The 15,813-nt window shown below is 37.5% G+C and overlaps 1 protein-coding gene across 3 annotated transcripts in view; it reads left to right on the forward strand.

Moving 5' to 3' along the window:
• sntg1 (syntrophin, gamma 1) overlaps nt 1-15,813 on the forward strand; it is a 65,047-nt gene that overhangs the window by 46,446 nt on the left and 2,788 nt on the right. For all 3 annotated transcript variants that reach the window (XM_041802426.1, XM_041802428.1, XM_041802427.1), the window contains 5 exons: nt 2,799-2,837; nt 7,208-7,324; nt 10,428-10,499; nt 11,080-11,232; nt 11,401-11,493. In XM_041802426.1, coding sequence (XP_041658360.1) covers nt 2,799-2,837; nt 7,208-7,324; nt 10,428-10,499; nt 11,080-11,232; nt 11,401-11,493 — 474 coding nt within the window. The remainder of the gene's footprint in view (nt 1-2,798; nt 2,838-7,207; nt 7,325-10,427; nt 10,500-11,079; nt 11,233-11,400; nt 11,494-15,813) is intronic.

The following is a 15,813-nucleotide window of genomic DNA, read 5'->3' on the forward strand; positions in this document are numbered from 1 at the left end:
ACATTTGATAGTGCAGTATTGCAGAGGAGTTATATATTCTATATCACAGGTATTAGTATAATAGGTAGTAGGTAGGCACAATATTGGATTTCTGCTGATATCCAATACGCCAATATTTCCAGACTCATTTATGCTGATTAAAATATTGATATCAATATGTAAACAAAATGTTAATTTTATCAAAACAGAAACAGATGTAAAACAAACAAACATAAAAAAGGACCAAAAAAGACAAGCAACGTGATGTGTAATTTTTTAAAATATAGACTATGAGTCAGTTAAACTAATCATCTATCCTTTTTTATAAACACAGGCCTGGAATCCCAGTCAAAAGGTCTTTTAAAACTGTAATAAAGCCTCCCACCACTAGTAGTTGCTGTAGCTTAAGTTAATGGCTACTGCCTCCCTGTCAGAGCTTTCCCAGACACTTCACAGGTATGATACTATTTTGGTATGAAAGCTGTCAAGGATTATACCCATGTACTCAACTGAAGTGAAAAGAGGCCACATATCAGGGTGGGATATAACTCTGCAAAGAGGAAGAAGGCTGTTGGAGCTAGCTGCTAATGTTAGCCACCCTCTACAACAGCATATCAGGAAGGGAAGCACTGTCGAAGCACTACCAACCCAAAACTAAAGTTCTAAAAACACACAATCTAAAGTTTGAGGATGTACAAATTAACATATTGTAACCCTTAAAAACACCCATTAAAATGTAAGGAATGATGATGACTAAAGAAAAAGGCTCCAACAGACGTAGATCTGTTGTGCAGCCTCAAACGCCGCTAACTTTTTTTTGTTAATGCCGCTAATGTTTACAGCTGATAAAGGCAGACTTTTTTAAGCCAAAATGTAAATTGAAAATACGGTCAGAAATTCATAACTGTGACACCGATGCGCAACTTTTGATGCTAACATCATCACCTACTGACACAATGACGCAATTTTAATGAATATTTTGCCAAATAGGGAAATAGATGCCTGGAAACACCTTAATACAGACATTCAATTTTGAATAATCTAAAGTCATATCTTTGTATTACATGTTCATTATATTTAAAATACATTTTTAACAGTAGGATATGAAACATGCTTAATCTGTTCATGTGAGAGCTACAAACAGCACTTTAACAACCTGCAGGCATACAATGAGCTCTGCTGAGCATTTGAAAAAACTGAGACTATCATTGAAGTCATTGAAACAACACAAAAAATGATTTACAGTTGATACACTGGCTGTAAGTATCAGCAGAAATGGTCCTATCTGCCCATACCCATATCGATATGTGAATGCAGTAATATTGTACTTCCCTATTGGATAGTGTAGCACTATGAATGTATAATATTTGTGACGTTATGGACTGTTCACAAAAATAAATGAATGAATAAAAATAACCTAAATGATAAACATGAAAACATGCTTTAAAATGATTCTAACTCAGTCATTTTGGGTAAATAACACAACTACAAAGACAACTAAAGCAAGATTGTATGAATTGCTTAACGGTACAAAATCAAAAGTTTTTGCCCTGAAATGTCTACATTAATTAGGAATGACTATTCCTGTCATATCTATGTTATAGATACAGTATATTTTTAGTTGAGTACTTACATAACCCCTACCTTGGTTCTATATTGGTTAAGATTTTTAAATAATAAACAATTCAAAAAAACTTAGAGACCACAGACATAAGTACAGTGTCAACTGATTTTTATGCGAAAGCAAGACTACACCCACCTCTGGCTCTGTAGCTATTCTGTTGGAGGTAGCCTGACCTGGAGATTGGGGAGACTCCTACTTTATCACAGCCATAAAATGATTATATTTACCGAACCCTTGAGGAGGATTTGGTCAAATAATTGTCTGCAACTGGCTTCAAATCAGGTGATGCCGCTCAGGTTGTTCAGAGGGGGACAAATTGGATCTCAATTTTGGCTTAAAATTGTCAAGTGTAAAGCAGGACTTAGATTTTTAAAACCTCTTGTGGGCCAGGTTTAAGAAGAGAAACTAAAGATCAAGGGGTCCTTTTGCTTTTTTGTGCCTTTCAGAATGTCCCATTTGTTATTTTGGTAGAAGAATCAGGAAAATATGAACGGTTAAAAACATACCTGAACTGAAGAGCATGTCCTGATGGGTTTCAGAGTCAGGTCAGACCTGCTGTCACTGCCCACAGCCTGAATGTGAACCCTGCTCTCATCTTATCAGTTTTTGGTATTTCCCCTCTGGCCTCTCCACTCTACGAACATTTCGTCCTCCTTCTCTAAAACCAACTCCAGTAACATTTTAAAAGAAACAGTTGTGACGAGTTCTCTCCTCTATAGGAGCATCACGTCTGGACAGCTCAATTTGGCATTGTGTTGCAGAGAACGAGTTATATTGATGGTATAGTGTGGATTAGGAGTCAGTGATACCTGTGATGTGAGCACAATGTTTTAATTTAAGGCCTGACTGCGCTCTCTGTACTTTCCCTTTGCTTTTATTATCACACACAGAATGGATTCTTTTAAATGGAGTTTTTTAAAGAAGAGCCCCAGGTCCTTGTGGAAAATGACTCTATCTATCTCATTTTCTAATTTGCATGCACTGAATAAATGAAGCAGCTCCAACAATATTCCTTCAGTGCTATGGTTAACATGTTAGCATGGATACTGTGATTCATCCCTTCTTCGATAGACTGTCTGTTTTTGTGAGTTCCTTTGGGGACAAACAACGATTTTAAATTCTACCAGTAATTAGAGTGTCTTTGTTAGCAGGAGACATTCTAACGAGTTATTGATGTTCTCATTAAATTTAACAGGTCAAGAAGATTAACCGAAACTTTCCAGTTAACCAGCAGGTAAGATTATTCTTCTTTTATTCTTGTGCCTAAATTGACTTACTTGTGTATTTAGTGGCTTAAAAATGAATGTTATTGTATCAGGTCAGTCAGTCAGAGAAAGGACATGTCCTCGTCTTGCAAATGATTGCAACACACGCAGCATTTTTGCATCATTTTAAGTCCAAGGAGAAATGATCAGAAAACAACTTCAGTCATTAAACTGGCAGTGTCATCTTTCAGTCAAAACATGAGGAGCTAATGTGACTGCAGGGTTCCCTTTTTTTTCACATATTTATCTGGGTTTCTACTCATCCTGAATATTTCACTCGCTTGTTTAGCCTTCAGTCAAAAACAGAAAAACAAGCGAACATTTTAGTTGGGTAACAATCATCCTGAGTTTAATGAGAGCTGATGTTAAGATTCAGTTGATGTCTAAAATTCTCAGAACATTTGAAGTTGATGCTTTCCTTCTTCTCCTCACTTCCCTATTGGCTTAACCTCTTTTTTTCTCTTGAATACTGAACACTAGAATTTTTAATACAGTTTGACTTCATGTAGGGGTTGGCAAATTGACTTTAGACACTGTGAACCAATTAGATGTTTCAGAGCTGAATGATAATACTTGCTTTTTGCATCAGTGTAATAAACAAGCTTGATTGCTACACATAAAACATACATAATATACTTCTTAGAAACTAAACCTTCTGGGGGGATAATTTGGTAAAAAGGCACATGTAATCCTGAAAATCCCATGATAACCTTGTTTGTATCTGAAAAATGTATTCATGACTAAATAAGCAACAATTTAAGTTTAAATCAAGGGAAACCAAAACATCTTTAGATCTTATTTGGGAATTTTACTTCTGTGGTTTTAATGAAATCTGATCCACAGTTGTTTTGGAATATAAGCCAACATAACTACATAATTGGCTTCAATTTTTATACTGTTTCTGTTTTCATCATGTTCACATTCTCCCAAAGAGCACTGTGTACATACCAAAAATTAAGAACCTTATGACATAATCAAAAAAAGGGATAAAAATACTAAAAACCTTGTTTCATTCTGATGCAGATAAATACAAATGCCAAATATCAGATATCTATACTGATGTGATTCATTTTTAATCATTTACAGAGGTTGAAGTTCTGTCATTAATGCATCATTAATAGACTTCATATGAATACATTTGCTTTCCCATTACAAAAATGTTATCCATTTAGTTTTTCTCTTCACTGTTCTCAGTGTAATATTTGATCACATAGATTGTGTAACCAAGATAATGGTAATGGCAAAAAGCTAATGTTTGTTTCGTGATGGCTTTGGTTCCTGACAAAATGAGGATTTCATGTGTAAGATTTTACTAAACATGGGATCTACTGTCAATCCAATGAGAGAGTGATCAACTGAACCTAGCATCAATAATATTGATTAGGGATGTACAGATGCATTGGTTTGACATCAGGGACAGAGTGCACCAGATGGTCGTATGCCTGGGTGTAGTGTTACATCCAACTTAAAGCTGGAAGATTACAACCTTCTTTAAGTTAGACCCCGTGCACCAGCTGGACCTAAGCTCTGTCTAAAGGGATAGTTCAGTATTTTCCATGTTGGGTCATATGAGGTAGTTGGCACTAGTAGTGACTTCAGTGAGCGTTGCCTCTTGGAGAAGATTAGCTGATCGTTCTGGCAAGGAAGCTAGGTTATACAGCATAGTGGATGGGTGCACACTTTCCATGTAATGTAGTGAGTTTTAGATAAAAATGTGCCCAAAAACAACAGGGCAGGTCCACTAAAGACTGGCATGGCTATTTGTGCACTTTTAGCTGTGACAATGGCAAAATAAATTACATCATGCAAATTGGAAATCCACACTAACTGCACACAAAATGCAAGCAAACTGTTCATCTGAGCAAACTGCGCCCTGTCCCATAAACATGTCTGTAGAGGAGGAGTAGGTGGAAGAATATTCAAAATTTAGCGCATATGCAAATCAGCCTAATTACAAAAAGCAACTGATCCACAAAGGCCAGGGCTGTGATTTTGTAACATCAGCAGTGGCACCCATGTCAGTGCATTTTTCCTTTGTTTCCAGTCGGAGTCACATATAATCCTCCAATGTGCTGACACGTCGACATGTCTCGACAAGAGCAAGTTCTGTCTCTGAAAATTTTCTTTTTCTTTTTTTTCTGTCTTATTCTGTCATTGTGGTGTTGGTGATATTAGTGCAAAGTCACTGACATGCCACTTGGAGTTTAAGTGTCTGCATCTCATCAGTGCAAATTCTTTATTGGATTCTTTCAAAACAGCTGCTATTTGCGGGGACAAATCTTGTGTTAGATTACTTAGCTTTTCAAAATAAAAGCATTATAATGAATGGAGTTTCTCCAAAGAACACAAACAACAATTTTACCCTTATGGATACTAATAAAGAACCTTGAACCTTAAAATGCTAAAGTGGGCTTTTACTTTGAATTTCACAAACCAGAATGGTTTTCGTACTGTGTTTATGTTTACCTGCATAAATTGGTCGTTTGGGTTACAAAAAAAAAAAAAGAAAAAGAAAAAATCCCCTCGTTGGGGACCAGTTTAATCCATACAGGTTCCTAACTGTGCCTGCTTGGTACTCTTAATGATCCTAAAATGAACATAACAAGGCTTTTAAAGCATTAATACATTTTTTAGGCTCATCACGTCATACTAAAAAGATAATTTATTGAGAGAAGATCAGCGTGCGCCTGCCTTGATCACATGATCTCCGCGATCTCCTGGTCGCGACTCGCCGACCACAGTGATCTTGGTCAGACAAAAACTCGCCAGTCAAATGGAAGCTGTCAGCCCTACAGATTTATTCTACCCATGTGGAAGTACATATTTGCTATAAGGTAAATATGGCTCAGTAGTTACCATTTTCCCGTCTAGTTTGACTGATAACTGCTCTTGGTGTAAGGAATGAAAAAAACAAGAGACCTCAAATCTTAAAATTCTCCATGCGTGAGACATGCAAGGTCTCTGAGATGCAGCCCTAACAATGGCTGCCAGTCTGAAACAGCGGTTACTGCATAGGAATGGCAAGGAGAGCTTTGGCTAAGTTAAGTCAGTGGGGATGAAAACATGGTGGCCTTCTGGTGGGTTTATAAATCCAAATTACTCAAAATGCAGATGTCTACTGAGTTTTTTAATGCAATGAGATACAAGTATCTATCCAACAAAATGAACTCATTTGATCATGCAGGGTTCCTTTTAATGCTGCGATTTGCTACATGTAGCTGTTAAAAAGATTTTTTCTACTGAGCAGAAGAGATCACCTGTTGGACAATCTCTGATCTGCACTCATGGTCAAGCATGAGAAATGGCTTGTGAGAGTTTTGCACCAAAAAAAAGTGATGAAAAAAAAAAGATTGGATTGAAATCAGCAGCATTTTTATTGTAAACATTGGTATCTCTAGTATTGATAATTAGCATAATCAGGTTTAACAGTAAATGTTGTATTGAAGACAAGAGGTCCACCATAAGCAAGACCAACCCAAATCATACCAGATCATTACAGGTGTGAACTAAATCTTAAAGTTTTCTCCTTTAAGTTTGCTTTATAAAAAAAATGTGTCAGTGACAAAATCTGACCATTTTCACATTAATGTTTTGAAAGCACCTCAAGACACTTTTTTAAATTTCTAAAGAGTTCAAGCGTGAAGTGACCTAATGGAAAGTGTTTCTGTCATAGAAATTAATTGATTTGGATTCTGTGGATATCTCCAGTCTCATCTAAGCACACAGCCTGTGCGGGTATCATCTTAATTCACTCCCACTTGTGTGAAGGTGGCAGTGAAGGTTGCAGCTGTTACGGGTAGAAAAACTCAAACTACAAATCAGTTTAATTGATTGGCTGCATTAGGAGCAGGATGTTTTCCTCCTAACCACGGGAATGATGTGGGCAAATATATCAGTTGTGCTCCTGGCCTGTCTCAATTTTTAATCTGGAGTCCTCTCTGAGGAAGAGAAACGACTGAGTAAAAATACATTCAGTTCCTGGACGAGATAGAGACCTAAAAGTTTCACTTCTAAAATATAAAGCAAATGTAACATTTAATTGCAGCTGCTCAGAGCACAAAAAAATTACTGAGGGCAAAAAGCAGGATTAGCAGCCTTAAACAGCTGGTTTACAAGAAAATTACAACTTCCATTCATTAATACATCACTAATATAGTGTATTCTTTAAAGGGTTGCAGGAGGGCTGGAGCAAATCCCAGCTGCCAGTCAACAACAATATGGACTTTCAATATGGACTTTAAATTATGTTCCCATTTTCTATACATGATATAACTCTACTCCCGCTCATGACCCAGGCCACATCCCTCTTGTTAACATCCTGTTTTCCTCTGTTTGATAGATTATCTACATGGGCTGGGTGGATGAGAAGGAGCAGGACTCTGTTCAGGACCGAATGTATTCACCAAAGTTCCTCGCTTTGAGGGGTTCCTCACTCTTCAAGTTTTCAGCACCTCCTGTAAGTTCAAAATTGTGTTTCTTACCATCTTCTTTGAACCATTGAACTTGTGTGTGTGAACTGATGTCGTTCAACTCTGTAGATTTTTCATCTGATGTTAATGTTTTATTGGGGGACAAAATGCTTTCCTGTTAGGAAGAGAAAGGACGCAGCTCACTCATAATCGTTTGTGCTGCATTGATCTTCGTCTTGATTGATGATGATCATTAAATCTGTTTACATTCTGCCAGCTACTTAAGTGATTATGACAAGGGGGATAAGCTGTCGAATGTACTGGGGATGAGAAAAGATTGATAGATAACTGAAATTGCCTGCTCAACTTGAATATGCTGATATAAATGGAATATGCTAATTAGAGTGGATGGTGTAATATAGCAGCCAGCTTGTTCAGGCGATGTGACAAGCCTCTTCATTACTGAAGACCACACTTCCCTATGAAACATATTTTTTTCTCATGAGGCAAGATGACAGTTTTGAACTCAACATCCATTCATCAGTACTTGACTGCTAGCTAAACCTCAAACAGTGATAGTGCAGTCACTTACCTGAGGTTTGTATTAATGAAAGACACTGGATTAATCCACATGCTAAAGGAGCATGCTTTAAGTGTGTTCAGAGAGTCATTCAGTATCTAAAGAATAGTGTAAGGTGTTTATTTATAATAACCATCTATAAACGTAGTTGTTGGAGCCAAAGTTTTTTGACATAAGGTGTTTTTTTTCTGCACTAATGACTGCTTAAGCACTTAAAGCGAACTATCTTTGTAGTAACAACAGTAGTGTAGCAGCTTTGGGAAGCATGTCATCATGAATTTATATAGGTTTGTTATGAGTAAGCTACTGTTCTAAGAAAAAAAGCTTTAACCTTGTTATTAGGGATTTAAGAGAGCATATTTTAATTAACATAAATTGAAAAGGTCTAAAGTTAGACTTTGATTCAGAATACAAATAATACTTTCTGTCTATAACTCTAGTTTGCAACACACAATTATCATTAAAATGAATCCTACATGTCTTCATCTTCTGTCTTCACAAGTGTAATTATCTACGTTTTTTTTTTTGTTACTATTAGCTGACAATAAATGTGCATAGCAACATTGATGAAGGTGTTTTAGTCCGTTTTAACAGTTTTAATATTATCTAAAGTGTGTTGAAATGAGCCAACAGCACAAAAACAGGAATGTTCCTGGACAACTAGTTTTACAGAAAATTTACTTAAGACTGATAGACCAACCCTCAGATTCCACACACTCCGTCTGCACAGCAATACCCATATGTGGTACACTTCTAAGCAAATCGTTCTCTGGCTAGTTAATCTTTGAGATTCCATTGCACACACTCTGGTCCATCTCTGGCACATCCCAGAATGTGCAAAGCATCGTGTCAATTCCAAATACAACACAATGCACTTACTTCTAATAGTAAATCATCACTACATCAACCCATCCGGGGCATAAGCTACAGGTCATCAGCAGTGGTTGTGTATTGGGTAACAGAGTTACTATGGCGCCATTGAGAAAGAAAAGTTAACAGAACTTTACATGAAACAACACATTCTTTCTAAAAAAAAACAAACAAAAAAAAAAAAACTTGAATTTCCTAGTTTACTCAGTCATGGCAGAAAATACAAAGTCATGGAATGATATCACAATAAATGGCAAATTAACCCCAGAAAGGCAAAATAATCTGTTTTTTACACTTTAAGGATGTAAGGGTATCAAAATCTCATGGTACAGTAATACCTTGGTAACAACTCCATGGTATTTATTGCGTTGTTTAAAAAACAAAAACAAGAACAACAAAGAATAAAGACTTGGAAAAAAAATTACGTTGCCATTTATTAAACAACTGTACTTTAAATATTACAATAAGGCAAAAAAGTGCCGTAGGTGTGCTTTAGGCTTAAAAATATAAATGTATTTTTAGGCCTTGTCCACACAGAGATGAAAACAATATATTTCCATTTCATTTTGAAAAATTTTTCTGAAAACTCAGTATCGTTTCAGGAAATGTCTGCAACTGAAAATGCTGTAGTTTATATGCCAAGCCTGTAAATGGCGCTGTAGCATTGCCACGGTAATGCACCAAAAGAGAGAAAAAGATTACGAAAAACTGCCCCAAACTTCCCCTGGTCACCCTTCTGGTTGTTCTCTGTGGTGGATTTAAGAAAATCTGGTGCATGTTGTTCACAGTGGTGGTAAAGGAGCTCAGATTTGGCTGTAAAAGCCATAATAAGCTCAGTAGCTTCTGCAGCACAAACACAACCCTGTAACCGCCATTGTTGTGTTGGTTTGACCTGCACATGCGGCTTAAGTAGGCTACGCTATGTGTGACGTAATCGTTTCAAGAAAGATGCAGTTGGCAGATTTGTTCACTCTGGGACCCTGTTTCAAAAAGTAACATTTACCGCCTTTCTGTGTGGATGAAACGCGGATATGACAAAAAAAATTTGCATATACTCCTGAATTTGTCTGTGTGTGGATGGGGCCTTAGGCTCCAGCGTGTTTACTAACCTTCCAAAAACCTTTGTTGTCCACTACTGAAAAAAGCTGTAAGTCTTTGCTGATAGTCACCAATAAATCTTGTGTTCTGTTGAGCCCTTGTGCTGTCGTGGAGAAGTGGGATTGTGAATGCTTCCTTAAGAGTCTTTAGGCGTGGCTGGATTCTGCTCCTTGCATCTTCCCGCATCTTTTCAGGGTGATGATTTGCTGATAGGTATTCCCCACCAAGTGTGTCATTGCAGTCTGGCAGTGTCTGCATATTGTTTTTGTTAGTCCATCACTTTTTTCCTTTCTTATCTCTTGACACCGGGATACAAAAATGCTTCCACACCTCGATTTGAAAAGTCAGTGGAGCCTCCGCAATCTCAAAAACTTCAGTCACTCAGGTCTTTGGTCCTCCTTGCAGGTTTACATCCACATGCTTTTGCTGAATGTGGTCACGCATTTTGGTCAAAATACAAACTATGGAGCCAAATAGCTAGGATGACCAAGTTTGATGGTTTCATGGATAAATCATTTACATCCCCAACAAAAAAAGTTACATCCTAAGGCACTCTTCTTTTGATATTTCTTCCTTTCATTCTTTTTCACTTTTATTTTCAGGTAACAACATGGGACTGGACCAGGGCAGAGAAAAGCTTTACTGTGTATGAGATCATGTGCAAGATCTTAAAGGTAAGCCAGACTTTTCTATTTCATTTTTTAAACATCTATAAAGGCAACCATCACACTGGCTGTATCAGGAGAATAAAAAGAGAAAAGTGAGGGGATATTTGACTATATTACTCACCAATTTATTTGAATTTGTTCTATTTTAATCCCAAAGAGACGTCCAAGGTTCAAATTGTATCATGCAGTTTCTGCTGGTTCAGGGTCAATTCAAATTGGATTGTGAGAATCTATCTGCAATTCATTATCTTGAAGCTCATTATGTTAAACTTTATTCATACAGACTCATGTACTGAATGAGATAAACTGACCTTCAGTGTCATACCTATCACATGGCACCACTTGGATCCATCAAACTAAGAGGAAAATAAATCAGGGTTGTGGGGTTCAGGTCATGAAAGTGTCCAGCAAACACAGAAGAATTCAAATGCTCTTAGAGCCGCAGTAATCAGTCTTGACTGGGTGTCAAAGTAAGTAAAACTCCCTGTAGCTTTAGGAAACTGCATTGCTGTGGCTTCTACTTATTTCCTCGTCACTCTGCCTGTCTGTACCCGATCAGCATGGTAGTCTCACTGTCTTATCCTAGGATAATGACCTTCTGGACAAGAGGAAGCACTGCTTCAGTGTCCAGACAGAGACGGGGGAGGACTTGTTCTTCAGCGTGGAACTAGAGTGTGAGCTGCTGACCTGGGAAAAGGCTTTTCAAATGGCTACTTTCCTGGAGGTGGAGCGGATACAGGTCTGCACCTGAACAACGTGTAGGGAATAGTGATGATTCTAATCTAGCGCACTGTTCCAGCTCAGTTGTTTTAGTACAAAGATTGATAATGCTCATGTGACATTTCCAGCTGAGCAAAAGTATCTTTCGTGTCCTTGGGGGGTAACATCTTGTTCTCATACTCTGCAGTGTAAAACGTATGCCTGTATCATGGAGAGCCACCTCATGGGACTTACAGTTGACTTCAGCATGGGCTTTGTGTGCTTTGATGCAGCTTCAAAGGTGAGTGTGCGACTTCATGATCAATAAGAATATGAAAAAACGATCCTCTCAGTGGGAGATTTCAGACAGCTATATTGTACACAGTGAGCTGAAATCAATCACAATGCCTCAGCCTCACTTTTTCTATTTTTTGCTGCTGCTAACTTATTTTGCACTGTATGCATTTTGGGAGCATGAGCACATTTGTTTTGACGGCTGCCCCCCCTTCCCAACACAAACCTCTCACTCCTGCCTGCAGTACATTTTGGCCTTTCCCCAAGTCTGAGAGCCATGCAGACAACTCCGCTGGTGCACATTATGTGGATGAGCAGGACACAAGCGCTGCCATATTGTTCTCTAAGATTTTGGCCCTATTTCCTGCAATGTGAAGCAGCAATGTCCCACAAGGATGATAAAAACACTGCCAGCGTATTGTTTACAGAACAAGATAGGGAAAACACGATCCATATGTACACTGAAACAGCACACAATACACTGGGTGGGATGACTGTAATTAAAATGAGCTACTGGGAAATAAAAAAATGGTTAGGATGAGATTCGATCTGCAAAAGTAAAATAAAGCCATGTTTGATGAGTTAAGCTGTAATCTGTTAACGATGGAGTGAGATGTGTCTATTAAAACATGTCAATTACACAACATACACCACAATTCCTGTATTAATTTTTTGTTTTTACTTCTTTTTATTTTAGTTAAACAAGTAATTTTAGACAGAATATTCAATATCAACACAGACACATCTTTCTGGACAGTCTGTGGGTCCAAGTGTCCACTTAATGTCTGTGTAGAGCTTCTATGTATAGAAATGGATAGTGTGCTTTGTCTTTTTGTATGAGCTCAAAAGTGTTATCCTCGCTTTGATCACTTTTTTAAAAAGTATTTTCCAAGAGCTGTTAAACAGAGAAAGGAATTTGTAACACAGTTTTACAAGCATCCTAGTTACATTTTTTTATGCTTTTATTATTTTACCTTGCACACAGAAACAAATTTTTTAATAAAAACCAAAAACTACCAGGGTCACAATTATTATCCCCCTTTGGAACTGACCTTTTTGTTGAGAACCTTCAAAAACCACTGTTGTAAAATGATGTGCCTTAACTTTGTAATACTCAAGAACTGAAGGTTTTCTTCCAGTTTACACATAGTGTAGCGACCTCAGCACAGTGTTAATTTTGTCGACTAAAACTATGACTAAAATTGTTTGTCGACTACCCTTTTATTCATGAGAAAAACCAGATTAAGACTAACCAAAAATAGATCTGTGATGACTAAAACTGACCAAAAGTAGGTTTAGTTTTCGTAAAGATTAAAAGAACGAGACGAAAATGTAATTTAGTTTTCGTCAGACATACAAAATCCCTGATATTTCCTTTATCCACCCACAGTCTATGCAGACATTAAAATTTGTTGTGGGTTATTTAACAGAGAAAGAACAAAAACAAATCGTGGCGCCTGCTGTGGCTTTGATGCTCTGGTAAAAACAAATATACATATAATAAAAAGTAAGGGCCAACCCCAGGGGTGCATGCTGATCTCAAATCTGTGCTTAAAGTGCCTCTGGTGCTACAAAATCCTAGCAACTCAAAAACAGAACAACAAAATCCCCAGCATATAAAATGATATGGAAATCTGTTTAGACACCTCAACAACAAAAACAGAAGCCTAAGGTACCCAAGATTCAAGTACTGAAATATTACCAACATCTTTGTGCAATTTAGGCAGCGTGCAGGATTTTACTTGCAGTTTTGATGGATTCATTTAGAGATGGCTTGGATTGTACTTTTTAGGCCAAGTACATTGCTTACATTTGGGTACACACCTAAACCAGGTACAAATAGGAGTACTTAATAATACCTTTACAGCTCTCTACATTATTTTGACAGTATGACCACATTTTAGCAGTGAATGGTTGGCTGTCTCTGCTGCTTTTGACATCCTCCTTGATGTTAAAATATCAACAAACTGTAGACATGGTTCCAATTTTGCTGACCTCCTGATATAATGAGAGGCAAACGTCATGCTGTAAAGTCACACCAAGTTCAGTTTTCTGAGTATGAGTACTAATGGTTGCTATCAGCACTACCAAATACTGGTATTGGTATCAGTTCACCCCTTGATTCATTGCTCTCTGCAGCACTTTTCAAAGCTGTTTCACTTTTCTACAGAAGCATATTACATTCACAGAGGAAACACAGTTTTGCTCCATATTTCTGAATTAATGGCCTCGTTATCTCAGAATTATGTGAACAAAAATTCTACAACAGTTTTTCTGAATTAACAAGAAAGTTATTCTGAAACTATAAGTTTTAATGAAAACGTAATTTTGCTCTGTTTTTCTTAATCAGTTATTATCTCAGAATTACAAGATACAATTTTGTTGGAAAAAAAGATGATTCTAGAGAAACACTGCAACATCAACCAGATCAGAACAGCCTTTGAGCAGTGAAGTGTTAAGATTCCTGCCTAAAGTTTTTTTTTTTTTTTTTTCTTAAGATATATATTTTTGGAGCTTTTTATGCCTTTATTCATCAAGGAGGACAGTGGATAGAGTCAGAAACAGGAATGAGAGAGCAAGGAAGAAACGTGTGAAAGTGACCACGGGCCAGACTTGAACCTGGGCCTTTTGCATACATGAGGCGTGACCTAACCGCTAGGCCATCTGTTCCCCAGGACTTAAGTTACTACATTTATATACCAAAGATATCAGCATTGGCTAAAAGAATTAGTAAATATCAGTTATCTGCCATAATCCGATATTCAGGGGGTATGTGAGATTTTGAAATATATTCTGGCTATTTCAGAAAAGTAGCACCTTTCTATGCATGTCCAGAGCGACATGATTTTGCGAGTATATTACGTACATTCTAAAATCATATTCGTGCTGCGAACGTCTGCGGTGTGTTTTCTCTGTCCTCTGATAAACAGTGATATTTATTGGAGTGGAAGAAAAAAGGTTTCTCCTTCCTTGTCTTTCACTCCATGCGTAATGCGGCACTTTTACGCACAGCCAGGAGGTCAGTGCCATCTTGTTTCACTGTTTCATTCACTGTGCCACTCAAGTTTGTAAGAAGAGGGACTGTCAAATCATTCTATGTCAAATATGATCAATAATAGTATGATCAATAATAAGACAGCTGAGGCTCGCAGTGAGAGGAGTTAACTCCCCCACAGCGCACAGATTGGCTCACCTGTTTGTGCTGCAGACTGTTTAGAGGAGTAATGTCAGTGAGCTGGTTGAGCCATAGCATTTATAAGTCGTATTTCTGAGGTCAGAGGAGACTGTGTTGGTAAATATTTCACTGGAATAAAGTCCTGTTAGTTTGGAAACAGCTCCAGCTGAGTAGCACATTTGCGTCATGTGGACATGTCGGGCTGCCTGCTGCATGTCTCCCTCCCTACCAGGCTACATGAGGCAGAAACACAAGAACTGACTACAGACAGTTATGAGAAGAGGACAAATTTCAGGTGGCGGCACCACAGCCAAACTTTGAAAAAAAATCCACAGCAGTGTCACGCTGTGAAATTATGTTGCTGGTGTGGAAGCTTGCTTTGACTCGCTACAGGTTTGAAAAGTAAATATTTTGTGTGATTAATTTGCACGAAAAATTTGTGTCTTGAGTGTAAGGACCTTAAGTTTATGAAGTGGAGTTTATATTTTGTATGTTAATAAATTTAATCACCCTTAAACCTCCTGAGTCTCCCCCATTGCAGGATGGTTTGACCCACACTGGCACATGCCAGTCAATCACTGTATTCACAATCATTCCATTCATAAAAAGGTTCATGATGTATTTTTTGTGAAGAAATGCTGATCTATAACTACGTTCATGATTTCAGTTTGAGAGGAGATCTTTATTATGATCCCAAAAAGGGGCACTAAGCTGTCTTTTTAATAATTAGTTAATTTTTTACAGGTTTTTAGTTCTTTCTAGCTCTATGTTTTTATTTCCAAATTGTTCCAGAGAGTCTGCTGCAGCCGATCAGAGTTTTGCACACTTCTGGGTTTAAATGGTTTTATGCCTTTCCACTCACTGTTTTCAATACATTAATTTGAATTCCCACATTTAGTGATGAGAAGCTTTGCCATGAATTTAGTCATGCATTTTTAACATTTAAAATGTTTGAATAAAATATTTGTAATTTATAATTGTTAATCAGTTACAAAGTTTGATAAATCAGACAGCTGTCACAGTACTGTTTAATGTCTTTCTTTTTGGCCAAAAAGCTTTGCGCTGTTTAGGGGGTACTTGGCTGAAAAAATACTTCACAGGGGGTACATGGCTGAAAAAAGATTGAGAACCACTGATCTACAGTATTTCCTA

The sequence above is a fragment of the Cheilinus undulatus genome, linkage group 13 (genome assembly GCF_018320785.1).
Source record: "Cheilinus undulatus linkage group 13, ASM1832078v1, whole genome shotgun sequence".
Classification (NCBI taxonomy): Eukaryota; Metazoa; Chordata; class Actinopteri; order Labriformes; family Labridae; genus Cheilinus; species Cheilinus undulatus.